The 25,347-nt window shown below is 41.6% G+C and overlaps 3 protein-coding genes across 4 annotated transcripts; 2 read left to right on the forward strand and 1 right to left on the reverse strand.

Moving 5' to 3' along the window:
- The first annotated feature begins 115 nt into the window (after positions 1-115).
- On the forward strand, positions 116-11,629 carry fam102bb (family with sequence similarity 102 member Bb). Of its 2 annotated transcripts, none has more exons than XM_029827812.1 (11): positions 116-245; positions 4,798-4,918; positions 5,080-5,109; positions 5,401-5,517; positions 5,632-5,678; positions 6,480-6,574; positions 7,743-7,838; positions 8,264-8,504; positions 9,076-9,212; positions 9,563-9,632; positions 9,928-11,629. In XM_029827812.1, exons 2-11 carry the CDS (start codon positions 4,856-4,858, stop codon positions 9,968-9,970), a joined length of 939 nt encoding a protein of 312 aa, XP_029683672.1. In that variant the 5' UTR covers positions 116-245; positions 4,798-4,855; the 3' UTR covers positions 9,971-11,629. The 2 variants fall into 2 exon arrangements, with proteins under 2 accessions (XP_029683672.1, XP_011613375.1); XM_011615073.2 differs by lacking the exon at positions 116-245 and adding an exon at positions 1,394-1,659.
- A 365-nt stretch (positions 11,630-11,994) lies between these two features.
- On the reverse strand, positions 11,995-14,916 carry henmt1 (HEN methyltransferase 1). The gene is made up of 9 exons (XM_003974378.3): positions 14,764-14,916; positions 14,452-14,564; positions 14,162-14,296; positions 13,866-14,048; positions 13,564-13,747; positions 13,013-13,190; positions 12,818-12,929; positions 12,573-12,724; positions 11,995-12,267 (listed from the first exon to the last, which is right to left on the reverse strand). The coding sequence occupies exons 1-9, from the start codon at positions 14,836-14,838 to the stop codon at positions 12,158-12,160; spliced, it is 1,242 nt and encodes a 413-aa protein (XP_003974427.2). The 5' UTR covers positions 14,839-14,916; the 3' UTR covers positions 11,995-12,157.
- A 3,328-nt stretch (positions 14,917-18,244) lies between these two features.
- Positions 18,245-22,176, forward strand: LOC101068892 (trace amine-associated receptor 13c-like). Its single transcript, XM_029828399.1, has 4 exons — positions 18,245-18,408; positions 21,399-21,685; positions 21,842-21,893; positions 22,080-22,176. The coding sequence occupies exons 1-4, from the start codon at positions 18,245-18,247 to the stop codon at positions 22,174-22,176; spliced, it is 600 nt and encodes a 199-aa protein (XP_029684259.1).
- The last annotated feature ends 3,171 nt before the right edge of the window (positions 22,177-25,347 follow it).

The following is a 25,347-nucleotide window of genomic DNA, read 5'->3' on the forward strand; positions in this document are numbered from 1 at the left end:
TGGCACTTCTGGTTTGAAGCTGCGCGTCCGCGTGACTCCAGCAGGAAGGAAAGCGGATCAATTCCGAAGAACTGTGCAGTTTTAAATAATAAAGAGGCGATTTGCTAATGAGGTAGGATCCCAGTGCCAAACACAAGGCTGGAGAGCTTGGGTTTGCCTAAAGACCTCCTCCTGGGTGGCCCGCAGACAGAGCAGAGACACACCCTTGGCCAGCAACAGCAATTATCGCTTACTTTCCATATACGGTATGTATTAATAGCTTGATTTTCTGCATTTAAATATATATATATATATATTTATTTATTTATTTTTAAAGCGAACTTCTTCAAAGGTTTGTCTCGTTCTCTAAAACTTGGTTGTCGTTTCTTGTGGTTTTGCGGCGCGACACTCCCATATTCGTCTACGCAAATATGCATATTCATGCACGCCAGGCATCGGTTCAGTCCAACGCTCCGTTTCGCTCCTTGATTCAGTTCTGTGACTCATACCCACAAGAATCTCGCCAGATTGCAACATTACCCATTAAAAAAATCGTTCGTTGGTTCGTTGGACAAGTGATTTGAACCACAAAAAAACCCCCAAACTTCACCATTGTACGGTGAGAGGTTTTATTCATATATTTGAGACCTATATAATGCAGCACTTATCAGCATTAATTGCCATACTGCACTGTACTGCATACATCCTCAAAAACAAAAAGATCTTGGTCGACTTTCTTGCGGAGTACACATTTGTGCCACCAGGTGGCAACAAATATACATAACGCATAACAGCTGTTTCATTTTCTCTTGTTTCTTTTGTGCTGCAGTTGTTCTGAATGGCCGCCAGAGGGAGACGCTGAGGAGAGGCGGGCTTCCATTTTAAGCTAACGGTTGTTAATACTGTACAACCGTTTAAAATTTTCAAATTAAAATACTAAAAATATAATAAAAATGTTCGGTCTTTAAATTATAACGTCTGTGACGTATAGTGTAACTGAAGAAATAATATACATTAGTAGAAATAACTTTTTTATGGTTTGGAAAAATAAATAATAACAATCATTTCATATGCAATGTAGAGTACATTAATGTGTAGTTATACCAATATTTATTTACTTTGTTTCATTTTCCAATTGCATTTTATAAGATGCTAGCAAAGTAGCTGATCTTTTACTAGCAACAAAAACTAATAAAACAAAAACATATCGATACCAGACACAGGATAATTAAAAAAAAAAAGCTAGACGTATATAGGTATGTGTAGAATCGTGCATTATATTTTTAAATCAGCATGTGACTTGCGATGTATTTTAATTGATAGATTCCAATATTCTCTATGCTTTTATACTGGACATCCTAACCGGAAGCAGTACGCCATTTTGTAAGTGTTTGTTTCATACTTGATCGTTGTCACCAAGAGCTTCACCATCCTCCCACAAAATACAACCCTGTGTCACCACAACAACACAATGAGGGGGTAATGTCAGCGGCTGGTGAGATCTGAGCATCTTCTCATTTTCCCGGAACTGTGTATGGATTTAATGATGATGAAAAAGAAGAAATTCAAATTCAAAGTGGATTTTGAGCTGGACGAGCTCTCCTCGGTCCCCTTTGTCAACGGCGTCCTATTTTGTAAAGTCAGGCTGCTGGATGGCGGGTTCTCGGAGGAGTCTTCTCGGTGAGGATGTTTGGTCTCAATTCAGTCGTTTAAAAAAACAAATACGGATTGTCTCCGCAACCTTTGCCTACATTCTTACCTTTTTAGCTACCTAACAAAGGATCAGACGTGCGCCAGTCGCAGTTTTATAGTTAACATGTAATCTATCCTCCCTGTTAAATGCGTCCCGAAGCGGAGACACAGAAGACACGGATGCGTGTCCACTCCAAACCAGCCCTTTTTCGGGACATCCGACGAGACATCTGGTAGCATTTTGCATGCTAACTTCCTAGCTGATGAGAATTCACCTGACCTGTCGCACGAGCGCCATAAAGCGAAAGTGTCGGCTCGTCAGTCAGTGCACGCGCACGCCCGCGCGTCCCAGGTCACCTTTGACCCCCTCAGCTTAAGGGTATTGAGCAGCAGCTTTACATTAGCCCAGGTTGTTTTTAACAATGCTGGAGACGCAGAGATGTAAATATAAATAACGTGTTGACTTTCACTTCCTGTCATTGACTCAATTGAAAAGCGTTTGTTATCACTTGGGATCCTAAAACACGATGGGATGCCTTCATGTTGTCCATCCAGCTCCACCAAATAGCCATCTGTGAATATTGCACAAGAAAACCTGCGTTTCTTGGGAAGGGAGGATATTTTCAGCCGTAAACGCTGCCATTTTCCTCTCAAGACACCGTTCCTCTCACCCCGGAACGCCGATCTTCCCGTGTTGGGGCTGCTGACTGTGATGTTGGTGTTCCAGGGTGAAGGCCGATGATACGGGTTAAACAACTGGTCACAGTTAAGGCAGCAGATATTAGCAGCTATGCTTGAAATGTCAGATACTTCATCCATGATTTCAGCCCTCTGGCTTCTTTAATGGCTGTAAGATGCAGGGAACCGAGGTGTGTTACAGAATATGCTTTGTGAAATGAACCGTGAGTTAAAGAAATAATCCCAAATTTACAGAATGATGTAGTTTTAATATATTTATTAAATAGCTCCTCAATGGGGTCAATATGATTCATTTATTGATGTCAGCTATTGACGTCTCCTTACGCTGTGGAGTGTTTTTTTGCTTCCACATTAATCCAAAATTTGCTTTGAATCCAAAAGCCTTTCTTTCAGAAGCAGTCCGGTGAGGATTTTATAGCTGTGCTCTGTTATATAAGCAGGTTTCTGCCTGTTCTTGTCAGCAGCTCTTATAAAATGACAGGCTGGACTCTGCAAAAGCCTTTAAGGTCATGAAATTAAAGGTCTTTTTAACATAGAAAAAAAAAATCTGCTTATCGTTGTTCTGTGTCTGATTTTGAATGAATTAATCCAGCTGCATTTTTCTCTAAACTCTCATCTCAACCACAAAAAGAAAGGAGTTTTATTTCTCTTTGGTCTGAGCTGTCTCCAGGACTGTCCCATTAATATGGCACCGTAGGTTCCTGTTGCATAAATGTACCATTTGACTTAGACTTGTTGTTTGTTGCAAGACATCGAAAACTGCTGCAGCCAATTCATGCGAAGAAATGCATGTTTGGGGTTTTACGTGTGAAGTGTGACCACAGCTGCCTCAGAAAAGAGCAGCTGTAGATGAACACGAGACCTGAAAGGACCAGAGAAGCAGTTTTATGTGCTGTTATTTACAGAAGAGCGTGGCGTCCATGTGGCGGGGAGCTCCTTCCACCACTCCGGGCTTCACTGTTGGACATTTGACAGCTCCTTTTCCTGTCAGTCATTGTTTAAACCAAAAATAAGTTACACTTTTCTTTTTGGAAGCATCCACAACCTCTGCTTGTGTTTAAATTCAGCCCGAGGAAAAGAAAAGAGAGAGTGGATTAGATGAGTGGGACGAGAGTGGATGCCAGGGAAACAGAGGCCATCTGGGGTATCACGATGCTGCCCACGCACGCATGCTGCCTTCCCCTCCGTTACATCTCACCCTTGGAGAGGAGGCTTCCCGCACATGTTTTTTAGCTTGAGTGCTAAAAGAAGCTACACCCGCCGCCGCCGTCTTTAGATCCAGCATTTGACTTAACCAGCAGAAGAAAACACGAGTTATAATGAAGTAGCTTGTTCACAAAATGGCCATAAAAGTCAGCGTTTCGGCACATTACCCTGCGACTTGAGTCAAGAGAAAGAAAGATGTCAGCAGTGGATGTCCACGGGTATTTAAGTGCTTTTTGTGTTACGCAACTCTTTGAAATTGCACCACATATAACAGATATGATCAGGGGGACGAGAACACAGCGAGAACACAGGAAAGCAAGTGCGCCATCGTCCACAATCCGCATCTCAACATCTGCTGTAACGTTCTTATTTAATGCTTCATGCTCTTTTTGCACTCAAACTTCAACCCTGCGTTTAAAAGCCTGGGCAGGGGTGACGCTTTGGACGTGCGCTTTGTGATTATGTAAGTCAAGGTGTGCTGTGACCTACTTGTGCTGCACTAGCCCCGCCCTGCCGTGTCACACGAATCGCATGAATGGGGGTGAGAATGTGGGTTAAGCTCCCTGAGAAGGAATCTCAAGACTGTGCAGGGAGCTGAGCGTGAAAGCTCCGCCCCCACCTCTGTCCACAGGTGGTTTTTCCAGTTTTCAGGTGTGTACACGTACCGTGACCAGGTGACTGACGGTCTATGCAGGCGCACTTTGCTGAGTTGCCTCTAAAAAGGAGCAAAATTAACTGAATTAACCTAAACCAGCTCATCCCAGGTCGAATAACCTGATGTGGTAAATGCGTTTCCTCCTCCCGGGCTGCTGTGATTCTAGTTCTGGTCACTTGTGAATCACTTCAGTCAGTAGAAAGAGGCTTCATGAGGAGACTTGAAGAATCTGCTGACCTTGCAGGCCTTATCTCCGCAGACAGGTCCTGCCACAGCCAACCGGCCCCGACAGCAAAGGTCTGGTCTTCGGACTCGACTTTGGAATGACCATCAGGGCCCCGCCCAAAGATCCGGGGCTCCGATGGGACCAACAAATCTGTTATGTAACAAGGGCTGGGTCATCAATGCTGTCAAAATAATCAGTAAAATATTTAAAGTCATTTCCAAAACAGACGGGAGGCCAGAATTAGAGCAGATGAGGAATAAACGTAGTTCAGGTTTGTTCAGAACTCATCTGTGTTCAGTAGTGAAAACGTAGGTTGATGGGTGTTGATTTGCTCTTGCAGGGAGCCGGTGCAGGCCAACTGCGTTCGATGGAGGAAAAGGTTCTCGTTCCCCTGCAAGATGAGCGCCAGCGCTGGGACGGGCGTGCTGGACCCGTGCGTGTGCCGCGTGTCCGTCAGGAAGGTACTCTTTTAACTGTACACGTCCCATTCCTGCTCACACAATTTCAACACCAAAAAAGTAACAATTTTATCAGCAAACATTGAAATCGGAACAGAAACTCTCATGACTATGTTTTTGTCAGTCCACTAAGCGAGTTTTCTATTTCTCTTCCTCACTTCCAGGAGCTGAAAGGTGGGAAAGCCTACGCTAAGGTAAGTTTTCCCATACTGTCGTGGATCCCTCATCCTTTAAGCGAACCTGCAGGTCATCTGCATTTACAGTAATCAGCCATATTTACCCAGAATGCCCTGAGCACACAGATGGCCTGAGCTGCCTGCATGTTGTTGCACGGCTGCTCTCCTGAGTTTCAAGAGTCTCCTCCAGTTTTGTTCTCTGACCCGTGTCATTTCACGTCCAGAGACTTGGAGAGTGCTGACTGGATGGAATCTCCGGTCTCCTGAGATCGCTCAGAGTTCACCCTTTCTCATCTTTTCCTCCTTCAGCTCGGTTTTGCGGATCTGAATTTAGCAGAGTTCGCCGGCTCAGGAAATACAACCCGCAGATGTCTGCTGGAAGGCTACGATACCAAAAATACCCGCCAGGACAACTCGATTCTCAAGGTGAACCTAAGAACTGTTGCAAAGCAGCCACACCTGTCTGGTCATCTTCCAGGTGGAGCACGCTTCAGTTTAAATGATCAGAAAGAGTTAAAAATGGCTTCTTTTTCTCTGTAGGTCATCATCAGTACACAGCTGATGTCCGGCGATCCCTGTTTTAAAACGTAAGTTAAAGTGATACTTGGTACGCTCTGCTGAAGGGACGTTTAACCCGAAAATGAACGATCTGATCCCCACTATGACCCCAGAAAGATGGGCTGAGTTTCTTTGTCAACAAACATGTTATTGGGGTTTGAAGGAAGCAGAGAGGTTGTGTTGGTTTCGGACAGAACGCGGCAGAACCCTGAAATTACAAAATGCAATTTAGGGAGTCGGAAGCCTCTCACACCCCTCCATCAGGCCAGTCACGAGTACGGGTAGATGGCTGAGCTACGGCTGGAACTGCTCTGTTAGACACACATTTGTTCATCCATGTTTACTTTCTACTAAGCTAAAAGCAGAACTGTGTCAAGTCACATTGTAAGTGAATTCTGCAGCATTTGCTTGGGAGCAGGTCCAAGAATGATGCCGTGGGTTGGCTAAAATGTCAACACTGTGCTCCAAACCCACCCTGCTCGCAGTGTTTTATGTTATATTGTGAAAACCTCCACAACATTCCTAAAATAGAATGGTCAGCATGAATAGACTCCACCCTGAGAATCAATAGTTGTTTCAGACTGAGGCAGTAAAACAAAGTTATATCAGAAAGATACGCAGCAAGAAAACTGCTGCTTAACCTTCAGGCAAAACCTGACCTAGATAAAGATCATGAGCCTGTTTACACAAACAAAAACTGTGTTTTTCCATTTCAGCATCCAATCAATGGACACTTCCATCTGTTCGTATCGCTCACTGCGCTTCGGCCTGTTGTTTTCTGAAGAATCGCTTGAATAATTAACACAATACTGGTGTTTCCGTGTCGCCAGGCCTCCCTCCACAGCCACAGTGATCGGGATCCAGAGCGATGGAGATAGTCTGCTGGAGGAGAGAAAGGGAGGAGACTCTCAGAAAAGCAGTTCTGGTGAGATCAGGGTCATCACATTACACTGCTGTGCCCTGCATTCTGCCCCCTTTAGCTTCAGAAGCACAGCACTAGCTCATCCCTCCTGTCATTTCATATTAAAAGGAAATAACTGCCTCATTAGAATCACCTAAGAAGCTTCAAACGTGCTGGGCCATAAAGTAGCTGATCAGGGATGGTACAACAGAAGGTATATTTACGGTTGGAAGCGTTATCCTCCGACAGGTCAGTGCCATGCTCACAGCCCGGCCAGTGCAGAGATATTAAAGTGATTGCAGCACACCCTTCGATGACCTGCACTCTGCACATGTTGTACATCGCTGCGTGTTTGTAGACCTTTTCTCAGATTACATGTAGTCCCTGCTGCTAATACAAATGAAACCCCGGCTGTTGCCGCATTATGCTACACAGGTAAAAGTCTCAACAACACGTAGATGGCTATCATGTCAGGGAACGTACCCACAACTCACCCTCACTCTAGCGTGGTTCATGTTGGGATTCATTAGACTGAGGAGTGGTTCGGTCATGTTTCTGCCTTATGACAGAACAGTCTTGCTTCAGTTATTTATCCTCCATTTAGCCCCATAAACCTTTTACTATCGCAGCTACCCTTCTCTGCTAGGCTTCCCCCTCTTTCCATCCCCCCTCTCTGACTCAGGATTTGTGTGTTCATGAGTGAAATATTCCACCGCTGAGTGTTTTTTCCTGCTGGAACTCAGAGTGCAGCCCTGCTCTGTCATGTATAATTTAAACTAGTTCCCTCGTAGATTAGCTACAATCTGTTCAGTCCCTCTAACACGGTTAAAAATAGGTCTGTCTGGGGGGTTGTGCGATTACATGTGGGTACCATGTGTGTGCTCTTCTGTTTTGATCAAGCTGACACTCTTCCACCTCAACAGCATCATGGCCCTGCTTGTTGTAGGTATTTCAAAGTAGGCTTTAATTTTGCGTGGGAAATTAGATCATAACTATTACTGCAGAGATGCTGAAGTTCACATCATCTCCATCATACAGATGAATCTGTTGTCGATAATAAATTATTAAAATTAGTCAGAGCAGCATTGAAGCTGCAATTGAAACTTGACTCGATATTTGCAATATACGCTCGTCTGCCACATCCAGGATATCTTCCCTCTGTCTCTTAGTTTATTTTCTCTTCATCTAACAGAGATCCGAGATGGGAAGTGTCCTGCTCCTGAAGATCTCGGGGGTTGCGGTCACTCACGGACGTCCAGCTACGCTAGCCAGCAGTCCAAGCTCTCAGGTAGAACACAGATTTGTTCGGAGTGATTTATAATTGCAGATGTTTCCAGGTTGCCTCAGTTATGTCACCATCTTTTGCAAAAGCATAACGTTAATGCAGCCTGGATGAAGCACTCAAACCTGAAGCTGGGGTATTACAGCAGATCAGATGACTCATTTTTCTTTAATTCAACCACGCATCTCCCCTCGTGTAGAGTTCTTTACTTAGGCTCTTCCCTGTCGTTGGGGCTCGTGCCCTCTGACGAAGCTCCCTCGCAGCGGCGCCCTGCAGACATGTTTGTCATGGCTAAATTTACTGAACTGTTGAGTAAAAAGAGAGGATGGTGGTTTAAAATGTGAAAGTAACCCTAAAATAAATACCAACAAGTAGTTGTTTATGTAAAAGTTACTGTATTTAAATACATTTGTTGTTGAATGATCTGTTAGGCTACAGCACAGGACATTCCCGCTCTTCCAGCATGTCAGAGTTCAGCCACAGGAGGAACCACTCCATCGGCAGCGCCTCCACAGGTATAGGCAGCATTCCTGAACCCAACGAAGAGAGAGAGAGAGAACCCAGGGCTTGTCCCGCCCTGCCCGAACACCCCGCTCCTACCTCCGGCACCGCCACTAGCAACCCAGCAAGTACTCCAGTACGGAGTGCCTCATCCTGTGAGAGGCTCAACAGGTGAATCACTAATAGGGATGAAGGTTCGGGGAGCCGAAGGCAGAGAAAAATGTTGGTCCAAGTCGTTTTAACAAAACAAAATGTGGTCTAATGGTGGTCGGTAGCGAATGTGAAATGGAGGAGTGGAAGCTAAAACGTGGACACATGTGCGACCTTTGTTGCACCTCAGGATGCAGCTGGGTTTTCAGTAACGAGCAGCGGAAAGAATCTCTGGGCTTATTATCCTTTCTGAACAGAGGCTTTTTCGTTCACAAATATCATTGTGTTCTTAGGAACTGAAATAACATTTAAAGGAGAATCCACATCCTCAAACACAATCCCAACACTGCTTTTAAATCGGACTTGCGTTGGTCTTTGATTGGGGCGCAGACTATCCAACCAGGATTCTCCACCATCGTCTCATTAATTCAAGATCGGCTCATTTTGGAATAGAAATGCATTTCCTGCACGCGCCTGTGTAACATCCTGTTAATAAAGTGGACCAACTATGAGGAGATAGCATCTTGTTTGTGTGGGGGGGGCATCAGTACAGAATGGAGTCAGAAATGACTCTCTGGTATCCTCCCCACAGGCACCCAGTCAAACAGGATTCCATGGAGTCTCAGCTGAAGAGAATGGATGACACACGAGTAGATGCTGATGATGTAGTGGAAAAAATACTTCAGAGTCAAGACTTTACACCCAACCTAATGGACTCCAGTGCAGAAGGTATCAGTACAATATTCACTGCTCTGGTGTCCAAAATACACTGTTCTAGCAATCACAAAACCCGCCTGCCTCAGACAACAATCAAAATATTTAAGTAAACCAATTTTTTGTCCATTTTGCTGTACTAGAGTTTTGCACATTTCTTAATAGCTTCTGTGCGTTTATTAATAGCTTCTGAGCATCATTTTTCTTCCTGAGGTCTCATCCAGCTCAGTCCGGAGAAGAAAGACGCTGTCAATATATGATTATTTTTAGATCGCCTAGCAACTGGCTGCTTCTGAGGAGAAATATGCAGGAGGGTGTGGGTTCTCAATACTAACCTAATGTTGCTACTGCTGCGTTTGTCACAGAGGAAGGCCTGCGTCTCTTTGTTGGACCTGGGGGAAGTACAGCCCTTGGAAGCCATCACCTTCCCACCAGGTGAGTGCAGGGCACACTTTGCATAGATTTTGTCATCATCAGTTATATAAATATACTGTAGTTGTGGGTTTAAATCATTTGCAGGTGTTCTGTGATGAAGCTCTTGTGTGCTTGTTTCTTTGCTCAAGGCAGTTGTCAAGGGACCCTGTATACCCGTCACTCAGGTTGCCATGGAGATAATCAGTGTTAGGAATGTTTGAAATGATCAGGAAGGAGTGCCATTTAGCAACATGGTGGTTTGGGTCAGTTCGTGATCCGGTTTTTCAACTAAATCTATCTCTTGCTGTCGTTCCAGAGTCGGTGCTGGTGCTTATGAACAGGTGGTGATGAAGCGTTAGACCTGCAGCCTTACTCACGTGGACTGACATGAAAAACAAACAACCAAGTTGCAGCATTTTCACTCTGCATTCCTCCGGGTTCTGCCTGATCACCTCGGTGTCTGTCCGCCCCACTATAATCGGCTGAGGTGACGAGAGCGACCCCAGGTGTTCATATCTACAACATTGATTTAGTTTTGTTTTTTCTGTTAAAGGTAGCCGTCTATGAATACGACTGTTTTGCTTGGCAGCGGACAGCAAGCAAAGTATTCATATAATTTCTGACAGTGCAATTAGCAGTATCTGCATATCTACACTTGAGCATTGTGTTATCGATACATTCCATTTAAGGTTTCTTTCAGATAGGACATTCTAATTAATATTCACCTATACACGAAGGCCTTCTGAAGGTGAATATGTGTTTTAAAACTTGAGATTTTCATGTGGGAACCTGCCAGATGTATGAATGTGTTTGTGAATCTGTTGTGCAGTAGCACCGCTTATTATCTCCTTGCTGGATTAGTAAAGAGATGTGACATAATCGCAAACATTCGAATACACAGTAATACTACCTGACGCAAGACGGGTCCTTGTTCGAGTTCTACACACTCCTAAGGATCGTTTTCAAACCCCTATATCAATACATACTAATCACCTACAATATCGACCATAACATATTTAGTCAAGTTGACTCTGGCTTTGACCAAAGGTAATATTGCAGTGTATACTCTATTTTAAATCCTGCTTTTACTTAAAGCTTAAAGCTAATTCAGAGTCCAATAACTGCATTTTGCCTTTCTGTATTTGCAGTAACTATATGGTTTCAGTAACGATACATTAGCATTGTGACATAACAGAGACAGACAATAAGTCCTCGGCAGCAAAAGACCAACATTATCTTTTATATTCAACTGGATCTAATTCACCTGCTGAAATGTTTGACATCAAACCGTCTTTCCAATGAGATGCAGTATTGAAAAAGAGGTGCCATTGAAACTGGAAATATCTCATTCCTGTAAGAATGCACTTAATACTTTTTGTTTGTTTGGAGTTTAGGACTAGTTATCAACTGCCACAGCTTTGATAAGAGCGCTGTATGAATAACTAAATGATTCAGTTAAGAATGGGTTTGTAACAGTGACCATTCCATTAAGCAAACATAAAGCTAATTCAGCATTTTTAATCCCAATAGGACATTAAATGTACACTTAATTTTGTTTACTGGTGAAATACGCAATCTAGAGAACATAGTGGGCCAAGAGTCATAGTAGAGTTAAGGTGATTTATTGGTGTCAGCAGTTTAAGCCGTTTTAAAAATACATTATTGTCCTGTTTTACACAATGTCTGTTCTGCATGAGTGTCTTTGCTTTAGGTCACAAAGCATAATGCTCCACCTTTTGTTTTTCTGATTTGTTACTGCCCACTTGTTTAATGTGAATATTTCCACATTACAGAAACAAACAAGCTTCCACATTTGCATGGAGGAAGTCGGTTCATACTCACCTCTGAGCGGATGTCTGCAAAACGATGTAATCTTCTGCATTCTCATTGCGATTTTGATGTGGTTTGAATTGTCAGCTTTGAAAACCACCTTTTAAAGATATCGTCTATTTTCATTTCTAACGTTGTGCCATATTTTGTTGGTGGGGTAAAGAGTTTCTGCTATATGGTTAAAAAAATGTCTGATTAATGGTTGTTATATTTACTGTGGAAGTCTCTTCTATATTCTATGGATCAAATAATTTGTTTTACCTGTATGGTGCAGGTATGTTCATCTTGGTACCTAACATGTTGTTACAAACATGATCTCGTCTTCTCTTCTGTGAAGCTGTTGTATGTATTAAACTGTAAAGCGTATTCTTCTGTTAAGTGATATTGCACTGTTCTGACACTGTTTCCTGTTACAAACCTGTTGTTTCAACCAATATTTGCTTCCAAGTGTACTGGATGCTTCACGTGTAACTTGCACTGTTATATTAAACAGTTAAAACCCTCAAAACATGCACCAACTATTGACTCGGCATAATCATAATAGGAGTATATCTCAGCAGTCAATTAATGGTTTATTTTCACTGGCCTTGGTTAATAGGTCATAATGTCAGGGCAGTATACAACAGAAAAAACTATAAATAGCTAACAAACTCAAAGACTAACTGCCACAGAGTAACTTTGAACTTTCTTGACCCAATAAGACTGGACCTTCCAGCTCAAATATTTGCCTCCCACTCCTCTTTCTGGTCTGGTTCAGCCCTGTTTGGGGTCCGACTCACCTCTGCAAACCCACTGTCCTCAAGATCAACAGCGTCCTCTTCAGTGTCTGTGATAACAAATTAGAGGCAGGTGTCAAACACAGGAAACCATTTAGTTGTTATACAGGGTAAACAAAACAGGAAATAATCGTTACCAAGTCAGCTGATCTGCATTGTTGCCTTAACTGCAATAAGCTATGAACAATTGTTTGAAGTAAAGCAAGCACGCTCTTAGAAGAGCGAAACGACAGTGACGCCTTGTGGAGAAACACTGATACTGCAATTGCAAAGTGTGATTTTTGTATCATTTGTGATTTCAGACAAAGCCTTGTTACTCATATAACATTAATTCTGGCTAAGATTTTTAAAATACCTTTCTCCAGTAAAAGGACAGCAGAACCATCTTGATTTAATGTAACTTTAGGCTCTTCCATGAGAAAGTGCCTGAGATTATTGAGACATCCACTCAGGGTGCTGATTTTTGGGGAACAAACCCAGAGCACAGCCAGAGGTATAGACACAGATCTAGTGACAGAAGAAATATGAACACATGAGGAAATTACAATAGACTCCATGCTATTTACATATGATCTGTAATACTATTAAATAAGAAAATACCTAATCTGATTGGGGGACTCCTGTTGCCCTGAATTATCTGCCCAAAACACCTGATCCTCTGGCATTCCTCTGCATCTTTCCAGGAAATCACCCATCTCTGCCCCACATTCCCCTGTCAGATTAATGGGCACACACTTTTAACGGGAATAAGCATGTAGAATATCATGTAGGCATGTCAAACATTGTGATGTTCACCTGCTGACTCATCTTCCATCTCTGCACCTACAGCAGCCGAATGCTCAGCATCATCCTTTTCCGCCATCTTTTCCACAAACCTTTTCTTCAGATTTTCAGCCCAGAACATCACCTCATTCACCAAGACTCTGCGCAAGGTGTTGTTGTCACGCAGGCTGGGATAGTTCACGCTGTAGAGCTGATACAGAAAGACACATAAACCCTTTCTGATGAGACCACAGGGAGGATTTTGTCTTTTACTGTAGGTGCCTTGCAGGATCACCTATTAAAGTGAGTTAGTGTTTAGACATGTGTTGAAATATCTGTCTTATAAAATATATGACTTGCCTTTGACAGTCCAATTACTCCCAACATTAATCTACATCATACTCTGATTGGTTAGTTAATTTATTAGCAGAGATGTTGCAGCCATGCATTTAAAACTACTGTTTTTTGTTATTATATATTTTTATACCTTTGAAAATGATTTGCAAAGCACACAAGAATAATGGGAAAATTGAATTAAACGCAAACAAGTCAAACTCAGAAATGACCAGTCCAGGTCTACTCACCAATGTGTAGGAACACACATCATCCTCATCATCAAGCAAAGGCCCGCAGGCATCTCTACCCCCCAGGCAGCGAAACACACCAATCTGGGAGCAGAATCCAACACTCTCCTGTTGGCCAGGCGGTGCTGGTCCAACACCTGTGAACTCCACCGTGTAGCCATAGTCTTTACACACCTTCAGAGCCCTTTGGAGAGATCAATTCATTATTATCAGGACTACCACACTACCTTTCTTTACCATAAGTATTTTAGCTGTCCACAACACACAAAAAGAATGAAAATAAATACTTAAAACCAACCTACCAAGATTTAAACTCTGCTCTAGTCCACTCAAACTTGTGGTCACTGTGCCTGAAACCCTTTAGTCCAGGCAGAAGGGGGTTGAACTCAGAGTTTGGGGTACTGATGATGACTGCCAACGGGGTCATATACCCAAACACCACCTCCGAGAAGCGGCTTAAGCTAGCAAGACTAAGGTGTTCTATGCTACGCAGGATCAAAAAATATGGGAATGGAAAACAAGCAAGTTAGTGGGGAAATAAAAACACAAGAAAAAAAGATGATGTTACAGAAACTTCAATAATCGAACAACCCCTTACAGCTCTATACTCGTCACTAGATCAAATCCTCTAAGGCGGGCATCTTTTTCTGTGACAGAACCCTGGTAGAGCTCAATGCGCAGCTCGTCTTCACTTGGCTGTAGATAGTCAGTCGACAGAGGAGCTAATCCATACCTGAATGCACATACAAGAACATTTTTCTCACTACTGTAAATGTTAAAACAAAACCACATGACAAAAATATACTATGACAGTGGTTTCTATTGGCTGGTGCAGTTTAAAGCGGACATGTTGCATTTATAGATTGAGTTGACAATTGCAGCACATACATGTGTTTTTTCACAGTGGCGCCGTTGATGTCGACCCCCACCAGCAGTTTCATTTGACGGTGAAACTTGAGTTTTTTGAGAAGTTTGCACTCACAGCACCCCAGGTCGACCACCTGAAGGGAGGAGTAGGGGCATCGATTCGTACAAATGAGATTACTACATACAAAGCATGCCATAGCGAGCAAAATTCATATGCAAACTTTTTGATTTTGAGACCTGTTAAATACGTCCTTAGGGCGTCGAACCGCTTTTGAACGCTGCTCAAATTTGGCTTTGAAACCGCATAATTCATGAAACTGGTAGTCACGTTACCTTTTGGGGCTTATTGTTCACGACAAAGTCGATGACAAATTGATGTCTTTGCGTGTGAAGTGACGGGCTAAACATCGCAGGTGACTATTGAGGAGATTTGGTCCACTGCTTGTTCCACGTTTAGCCTCGACGCGCTGGTGTCGCCACGCCACAAGGGGGCGCTGGGTCTCTAAGAACGATTCTACTTTTGAGAACACGAACATGCTTCGGAAAGTGATTAATTCGATTTAATTTACAGTTTAATCAGTTTGGTGATAAAGACTAGTTGTTCTTTCCCCAAACGTGTGTTTAACTTTATTTATTTTTCACAGGAAGAACTCTTGAGCAGGACCAGGGTCCGGTTGGCGGGGAGACTCTAATTGCTTCCTGCTGGTGCCCGGTCAGATTAAGCAGTATGGGGTTGGGGGAACCACCTATACACATCATGCATCCAAATAAATTGTTGTATTGAAGATGCAGAATAAAAAATGGATGTCAGTGCACAGCCAAGTTCTAAGCATCTTCAGTTTGTTTTTTGGTTGGTAATGGCCCCCTATTTTGAGCTCTTGCTCTTTGCTTTTTTGCTCTATAAAATAACTGGAAACTTTTAATTTTACTTATTTGATTTTTTTTCTTTGCTCTATTTGTGTTAAATACTTCATGGTGAACATTTGAAATATCATCATTTTCCTAAGGGCCACGTAGCACACGGGAGTTTTAGGGTGGTTTATTCATTTATTATTTTTGCAGGTTGTTTTGGAATTGACCATTCTAATTGTGATTGTGAAAAGGGATTTTGACTTTAATCAAGTTGACAATATTTCATATTGTCATTCATTAGAATGGATGAATACATGATAACTTGTTTACACTTTAAAAATAATAATGGAAGGCATGTTGTCCTTTTGCTCATTAAAGGTGTTAAGCAAACACCTCATTATCTCACATGCAGGTCCCTCTGTCAAAAATGATGCAATACTTGCACAACAGCACACAACAGTCATGTTTACAGCACATGTATTTAGAGCCATGTAAAAAAAAAAGAAAACCCCTCAGCCATTACATGGATGTCTGTTTACCTTTTTTTATGTAGTGAAAAGGGTTATGTGTTTACAGGTACCTAGAGACTAGGAATGATAACAATTACACAATGTATTATGTGCTTTCATAACCTGGTAAACATAAAAAAAGAAAAAACGTAAGTATTTTATTTACTTATTTACTAGGCCTGATTGTCACTTATAATAACTGGTTTAACTGCATCGCACACCCATAAATGCCTAGAAGATTACAGTATTCCCTAAACTGCGAAGCATAAGGTAAACAACAACTAATGGCTCATGTTGCGTAATGGCTGGTTCACAACTCAACACCCTAAAGCCTCTTTTACACTGCATGAGGATCCCATGTTGTCCCAAATTGTCACAGGTGTTTTTGGCAATATGAAAGGGTTTCTTCCCATGCCTAATGACACTGCAAGCAACCTGGGAACTTTGTGCCTCGGCTGAGCTCAGCTGCGATATGAAAGGGGTCCCATGAGATTATTGCAAACCATAAGAGCATTTCTCCAACTAAAGGTGTTAAGAAAACAATTCTTCTCATGATAGCATGATGTAAAGATTGACCCATTGTTAACGTTCTGATAATTCAGCACAGTCAAACAATGCTGTTTATATATTTTTTCACTGCCCTATTTACCCATAACAGCATAATGAAAACACAACACAAGTTATATCACTTTTTATGTGTTTTTTGTTTAAGTCCATCATATCTGGGTCACATTTGGTGCAGTGCCCAAATGACATAGTGCATCAGCACAGTCAATGGAACAGATGTCTCATAGCCAGAAGGTCCTGGGTTCAATTACAGCAAATACATTAGAATGTTCACAACCAAAGTTTAAGGCTCAGTTTACATTACTGTACACACTTGCTGTATATGTGTGGCATATAATATGTTGACTTTTCATAAACACACTTAAAATTCAAAATGGTAGAAAATTGTAAGTAAAATTTTTTATTTGATAACCATTGGCAGCAATAACTTCAGCCAGGCTCTTGCTGTAGCTGTAGATCACACTTGCACATCATTCAGGAGGAATTTTAGCCCATTCTTCTGAGCAGGACTACTTCAACTCAGTTATTTTCTTTGGAGGTCTTATGTGACCTCCTTCACATCATTCCATAGCAGGGTTGAGCATGAGATTCAAGATTCAAGATGTACTTTATTCATCCCCGTAGGGAAAATGAATTGTAGTAGCAGCCTAAAGTGGATTAATATAACTGAAGTGTAGGTTTTGTATTCACAAAGTATAGAAATAGAATAAATAAATAATAAGATTAGAATAATAAGATTAGAATGTTATAAGCATATAAGCATATATACATAAATATAGAATAAAATAGAAATTAAATTACAACATAAACATTAGACAATTATTGTTATAGACTGGGTTAGGATGAATTATAGAGTCTGAGGTTTTAGATCATTGTCCTGTTGCATCACCCTTCTTCAGAGTTTCAGTTGATATACAGATACTCTCAAATTATCCTAGAATTTTTCTTACATTTACACATTTGTCTTTCCCTCAGCGACTGCAAGCAGGCCAATCCTGATGCAGCAAAACAGTGAAATTTATGGTTGCAATGGTGCTTTTTGTTCTTTCCAAATAGTTCACTCTGGGTTTCATTGGTGCACCAAACATTTGGCCAGTGCCACTGTGCCAATGTACTCTTCAGCAAACACTGGTGTGCAGAAATGATCCGACATTCTTTTTCATATTCATCAGCCCTCTTCATGGTGTCCTACCAGATATCCTGTTTGTTCAATGTATTATGTATTGAAGCATGATCCTCTGAAAAGTCTTTCAGGACAACCATGACACTTTTATAGTTCTCAAAATAGACAGGAGTTTATGTTATATTATATTGGTCAATACTCTTTACTCAGAAGAGGATCAGATCACATTTTATGACAAATTAATGCAGAAAACCATGAAACTTTTCCTTGTCTTTGAATTAGTAGGAAAAAAAATAATATAAAAAACAATCTTTCCAAAAAACTAACAAATGATATAACGTTTTTCTCAAAATGTAAGATTATTTACAAATTACAACGATGGGTAAAAAAATATGGCCTTTGATGGCCAGGTAGCATCTATGAATTATGTAGGTACATTTCAAATGACTATACTACACATTATACACTATTTGTTTCTATTCGTAATATAATTTTATATGTTTGTCAAAAATAGTGTATGTCTAATCACAACACTAGGTAAACACATTCGAGAAAATGTGGCAGCTGATTTGCTTGTGCTAATTGTGCTAGTTGTGCTAGTTGATCAGGTGATGTACAGGCCCTTTGAGGTAGGTAGCATTGTTGCAATGGAAGGACAGAGGGTTGGACAGCAAAAGCAAAGATTGTAATGAAGGTGGAAGTAAAGATAAATATTTCATCTGAGAAGCAGTGATCTCTTCACAGCAACACTCTGATGACAGTGATGTCACTGGAAGATGGAGATGGCTATATCTCTCCATTCAACACCTTCTGCAGACTCATGTCTGATGCTTGGAAATCCACTCTCACCTGTGCAGCACTGGCCTGCCTTGCTCCTCTCACTGTGGTGCTCAATTTAGTGGTTGTTGTCTCCATTTCTCATTTCAGGCAAAGACACTCTCTTGAATTATAATTTGCATGAGTACAACTACATTTAGATAGATAAATAAAAAAAAAGAACAGTTCAAATGCTCGGAGAGAAAATAAATAATTATCATGAATAATTTTTGGTTTTGAAATATGATTGACATGACTCTCACCTTTGACAAAGATCAGACCAATTCAAATTCTTTACTTTTAAATTATTTATTTGAAAAAAGTGCACTATTGTTTCATGCAGGAAAGCTAATTTTCAAATTTACAATTATTTAAAGAGCAGACGGTTCTAGAGTTTGGATTTTTGATAAGGGTTCAGGATGGAACTCTTACACCAAGTGAAACCAGAAACAGGACCCAAAATATAAACACAGGCAATCCTGAAGATAAAAAAATTTAATTTTCAAAATAAGGGTGACAAAAAGGGTAAAGATGCAATAGGTGGAAAATGTACAGGTGAGGGATCTGCATGAATTGGAACACAAGACAAAGGTGAGGCAGGTAAAAACTCACAAAGAAGATGGACTATCAAAAATACAACCTCAAAATATCCTCACGAAAAGGGAGCCAAGCATTAACACTGAGGAGCAATAATCTGATCTGGAGATGAGAAGAGAAACAAGCTGCTTTAAAGGTGCAGATCCAGCCAACCCAGATGGGCTACAGGTCAGTGAGGTGCTGTTTCAGACCTGCCTGCCAGGGATTGGGGAAACAAGGAAAAACAAAATACACTGAATCATTACATTGCCCTCCTCCAACAAGTGCCTCCAGGTGAATAGTTGCGCTTGTCCGTGGTCTGTGTGAACGACCTGGCTCAAGTCAGGATCCAGAATAGAGTGAACCCGTGGCACCCATGAGTGCCCCTCAGGACCACATCCCTCCCAGTCCACCAAGTATATGCCCCGGTAGCGAATGTCAACAAGGCGGTGAACAGAGTAGACAGGGTCATGAGACGGGGAGAGGGGGTTCAGAAGGAGGCCACAAGTCACTCGTGACAACTGGCTTATTTTGAGACAAATGGAATGCAGGCTGGATCTTCATGTTTTCTGGAAGTGTGACTGTAGTTGGACCAATTCAACAATTTATGGGAAAATGTGTCAATGAATCTAGGAGAGAGTTTCCACGATTCAGTGAGTCGGGGAATGTTCTTGGTTGAAAACCAAATTGACTGACCTGGGCAGTAATTGTGTACTAGTGTTCGACAACGGTTGGAATACTTAGAAGTGCTGGTTTGTGCACGCTCATGGGCCTCCTTGGGCTGCCTCCACACCACCTTACAGTGCTGGATGTATTATCTGCACTGAATTTATGGCTAAATTTGCTTCCTGTGTAGGTAGCAGCAGAGGCTGTTACCCAAGGAAGACCTCAAAGGAGAGAGACCAGTAGCTGCCCAGGTAAGCATGTTGTGAGCATCCTCCACCCATTGAAGGTGGACACGCCAGGTCATGGGATTAGAGGCAGTCACACAGCTCAAGGAAGTGTTCAACACCTGGTTGGCTTGCTCACACTGCCCGTTGGATTGGAGATAGAAAGCAGAGGTGAGGTTTACCAAGGTGCTGAGAGCCTTGCTTATTGCACTCTATACCCAAGGGGTCTCTGAGAAATTTAGAAGGATCCTCCAAAAACATGACATACCGGTTCAGTATAAACCAAGCAACACACTCAGACAGAGGCTGGTACACCCGAAAGACAAGACACCAAGACATAAACAATGTACTGTTCTTTACGCTGTACAATGGAAGGAGGAACGCAAAGAACTGTACACTGATTAAACCAAACAAACTCTCCACATAAAAATGGCACAACACAGATGTGTCACCTCTCCAGGTCAGGTCACTTACACTTAAAGGAGAGCGGGCACTCCTTTGAGGACAGCCAAATATGGCTAATGGCCAGAGAAGACCGCTGGTTTGAGAGGGGTGTCAAGGAAGCCATCTATGTCAAATTGGAAAAAACATCATTAAACAGATGTTTAATGATTAAGGCACTTCTTATCACCTCCACTCCTTCCAACAACAAACCAAACATTCACGCCATTTCAGGAGACCTGGTGACTCACCACCATGTGAGCCAGCAGACAAAGGGGAGACACCTCAACTGAAACTAGGTGAAAGACCCTACCAACTATCTGTGTGTATTTTGTAGATAATGTTAATATATAATATAAACAGAATTTGTAAATTGCACCAAAGTAGGGACAAGATCGGTGCATCTGGAAAAGAAAAATTGAATCCACCAAATAAGAAGCTGTCCAGAGGTTTATAAAGACATCCCGATTCTATTTTTCTTCACCATCTATTAAACTGTTTTTGTGAATAATTTACAGTCTCCTGATTTAAAGCATATTTGCAAACCTTTGCACTTATGATGTATATGAAGGCTGGACAAACTACAGAAATCTGATTTGCACCAAGGGGAATTTGTAAAATCACAGTCTAGAAATTGTGGCTGCTTTATTCCCAGTATATTAGGTCGACCGGGTGATAGACAGCCACTTTGTAGGAGGTAGAATGGTTGCAAAGGAAGGACAGAGTAGTGGGAGGGCAAAAACAAAGATGGCAATGAAGGTGGCAGTAAAGATAAATATTCCATCTGAGGAAACCTAAACAGCTGCTGTACCTCAGAAGTGATCACTTCACAGCAACACTGTGACACCAGTGATGTCACTGGAAGACGGAGATGGCTACATCTCTCCATTCAACACCTCCTGCAGACTCATGTCTGATGCTTGGAAATCCACTCTCATCAGTGCAGCACTGGCCTGCCTTGCTCCTCTCACTGTGGTGCTCAATTTAGTAGTTGTTGTCTCCATTTCTCATTTCAGGCAAAGACACTCTCTTGAATTATAAGTTGCATTAGTTTAGCTATTTTTTTTTTTTACCAAAAAAGTAGCATAGATGTGAGCTAACCTTTTATATGACTGACAGTAACATATTACTTGCAGTTTTCTCTGTAGATGTGTGATTTCAATTGGAGATATTAACAATCATCTCTGTCTTTAGGCATTTCCAGACGACAACCAATATCATCCTGCTCTCCATGGCAGTGTCTGACCTTCTGGTGGGCCTCGCCGTGATGCCGCTCATGATCGTCACCCTGGATTTCTGTTGGTGCATCAGTTCATTTATATGCTTTCTTTTCGACCTGTTACGCTTTGTCCTCACCTGTGCCTCTATTGGGAACATGGTGCTGATATCAGTAGATCGTTATGTGGCCATTTGTTACCCTCTGCGTTATTCCTCCATCAAACCAAGTACAGTTAAAATCTGTGTGTCTGTGTGTTGGATCAGTTCTATTATCTACAATCTCATACTTCTAAAAGATAACCTTTTAAACATTGATTTTTCCAGTTCCTGCATCAAAAAATGCCCACTTTTCATAAATTACATTGTATTTATTGCAGATATAATCATCACATTTTATGTCCCTCTAACTGTGATTATAGTTCTCTACACCAGAGTGTTTGTGGTGGCTGTCACACAGGCACGTGCCATGCGGTCTCAGGTTTCAACAACTGGGTCAAAAGCTGTGAATGCAATGAAATCAGAGATGAGAGCTGCTAGAACACTTGGAATTGTCATTCTCTTTTTCTTCATTTGTTTTTTCCCTCCTTATATTTCATCTTTAATTGGACAAGGCATGAATATTGAAGTTTCAACAGGTCAACTTTTGCTGTTCTGTAGTAATTCTACAATAAATCCTATCATCTATGCTTTTTTCTATCCCTGGTTCAGAAAGACTGTTAAACTCCTCCTGAACTGCAAATTCTGTAAACTGTGAGCAGGAGTATGTAGATGAGAGCATATAGACTGGCACATGTTTGTAACTTCTGTGGTGGTGTAAAATGAACAGTTCAAAAGCTCAAAGAGAGAGAATAAATGATTATCATGAATAATTATTATTAATTCATGGCTCTCATGTTTCTGATTCCATTGTGTTTCACACAGATCTTTGCTGAATATGAATCAAACTGTTTGTAACAAACACATTTCCAAGTGTTTTAAAATTGAGACTGATTGATTGAATGGAGACAACTTTGGAGCCTGGAATGATGTTTATCCATCTAGGTTGTACCACAGGCTACACCCCGGACCTGTCACCCGCTCATCACAGTGTTCCTGGAATACTGTAATTTATATAAATTTCAATGCTATATTCGACCACGCTGATTCTTTTGTTAATGTCGAATATATGTCAAATAAAGTTGCATTTCTATATTAAAAATAAGATAAAGATGTTGTATGTTTTAGTTTTATTCCACTTTCTGTGCTTACAGGATAAACTTCAATAGATTAGTTTTTCATTTCTTGAATGTGTCTTGAGAATAATTGCTATCAAAACATCAGTTTAAACATGAATGATCTGACAAACTAATGTCTTAAACAACCTCGTTAGTTTGGTTGAAAAGAGTAATTGTGATCAGTGAGAAGTGGGCAGAGAAAAACACCTGAGAAATTGTTATAATATATCTTCCATATTTATTCCATGTGGGTTTACTCAGAGGTCAGCTGTTCTCTTTAGCAGCATCCTTTAATGACACTCATGTGTTTGTCCATCAAGAATGTAAATTAATTAAGATGGGAATACATTCAGATGAAATTAAAATTTCACTGAGACATTTTATTGGGCCTTTTTCAGCATAAGCTTTTGAAATATGACATAACTCTCACCTTTGACTAAGATCAGACTAATTCGAGTTTTTTACTGTTAAATTTTTATTTGAAAAAAGTGCACTATTGTTTCATGCAGGAAAGCTAATTTTCAAATTTACAATTATTTAAAGAGCAGACGGTTCTAGAGTTTGGATTTTTGATAAGGGTTCAGGATGGAACTCTTACACCAAGTGAAACCAGAAACAGGACCCAAAATATAAACACAGGCAATCCTGAAGATAAAAAAATTTAATTTTCAAAATAAGGGTGACAAAAAGGGTAAAGATGCAATAGGTGGAAAATGTACAGGTGAGGGATCTGCATGAATTGGAACACAAGACAAAGGTGAGGCAGGTAAAAACTCACAAAGAAGATGGACTATCAAAAATACAACCTCAAAATATCCTCACGAAAAGGGAGCCAAGCATTAACACTGAGGAGCAATAATCTGATCTGGAGATGAGAAGAGAAACAAGCTGCTTTAAAGGTGCAGATCCAGCCAACCCAGATGGGCTACAGGTCAGTGAGGTGCTGTTTCAGACCTGCCTGCCAGGGATTGGGGAAACAAGGAAAAACAAAATACACTGAATCATTACATTGCCCTCCTCCAACAAGTGCCTCCAGGTGAATAGTTGCGCTTGTCCGTGGTCTGTGTGAACGACCTGGCTCAAGTCAGGATCCAGAATAGAGTGAACCCGTGGCACCCATGAGTGCCCCTCAGGACCACATCCCTCCCAGTCCACCAAGTATATGCCCCGGTAGCGAATGTCAACAAGGCGGTGAACAGAGTAGACAGGGTCATGAGACGGGGAGAGGGGGTTCAGAAGGAGGCCACAAGTCACTCGTGACAACTGGCTTATTTTGAGACAAATGGAATGCAGGCTGGATCTTCATGTTTTCTGGAAGTGTGACTGTAGTTGGACCAATTCAACAATTTATGGGAAAATGTGTCAATGAATCTAGGAGAGAGTTTCCACGATTCAGTGAGTCGGGGAATGTTCTTGGTTGAAAACCAAATTGACTGACCTGGGCAGTAATTGTGTACTAGTGTTCGACAACGGTTGGAATACTTAGAAGTGCTGGTTTGTGCACGCTCATGGGCCTCCTTGGGCTGCCTCCACACCACCTTACAGTGCTGGATGTATTATCTGCACTGAATTTATGGCTAAATTTGCTTCCTGTGTAGGTAGCAGCAGAGGCTGTTACCCAAGGAAGACCTCAAAGGAGAGAGACCAGTAGCTGCCCAGGTAAGCATGTTGTGAGCATCCTCCACCCATTGAAGGTGGACACGCCAGGTCATGGGATTAGAGGCAGTCACACAGCTCAAGGAAGTGTTCAACACCTGGTTGGCTTGCTCACACTGCCCGTTGGATTGGAGATAGAAAGCAGAGGTGAGGTTTACCAAGGTGCTGAGAGCCTTGCTTATTGCACTCTATACCCAAGGGGTCTCTGAGAAATTTAGAAGGATCCTCCAAAAACATGACATACCGGTTCAGTATAAACCAAGCAACACACTCAGACAGAGGCTGGTACACCCGAAAGACAAGACACCAAGACATAAACAATGTACTGTTCTTTACGCTGTACAATGGAAGGAGGAACGCAAAGAACTGTACACTGATTAAACCAAACAAACTCTCCACATAAAAATGGCACAACACAGATGTGTCACCTCTCCAGGTCAGGTCACTTACACTTAAAGGAGAGCGGGCACTCCTTTGAGGACAGCCAAATATGGCTAATGGCCAGAGAAGACCGCTGGTTTGAGAGGGGTGTCAAGGAAGCCATCTATGTCAAATTGGAAAAAACATCATTAAACAGATGTTTAATGATTAAGGCACTTCTTATCACCTCCACTCCTTCCAACAACAAACCAAACATTCACGCCATTTCAGGAGACCTGGTGACTCACCACCATGTGAGCCAGCAGACAAAGGGGAGACACCTCAACTGAAACTAGGTGAAAGACCCTACCAACTATCTGTGTGTATTTTGTAGATAATGTTAATATATAATATAAACAGAATTTGTAAATTGCACCAAAGTAGGGACAAGATCGGTGCATCTGGAAAAGAAAAATTGAATCCACCAAATAAGAAGCTGTCCAGAGGTTTATAAAGACATCCCGATTCTATTTTTCTTCACCATCTATTAAACTGTTTTTGTGAATAATTTACAGTCTCCTGATTTAAAGCATATTTGCAAACCTTTGCACTTATGATGTATATGAAGGCTGGACAAACTACAGAAATCTGATTTGCACCAAGGGGAATTTGTAAAATCACAGTCTAGAAATTGT

The sequence above is a fragment of the Takifugu rubripes genome, chromosome 20, assembly GCF_901000725.2.
Source record: "Takifugu rubripes chromosome 20, fTakRub1.2, whole genome shotgun sequence".
Taxonomy (NCBI): Eukaryota; Metazoa; Chordata; class Actinopteri; order Tetraodontiformes; family Tetraodontidae; genus Takifugu; species Takifugu rubripes.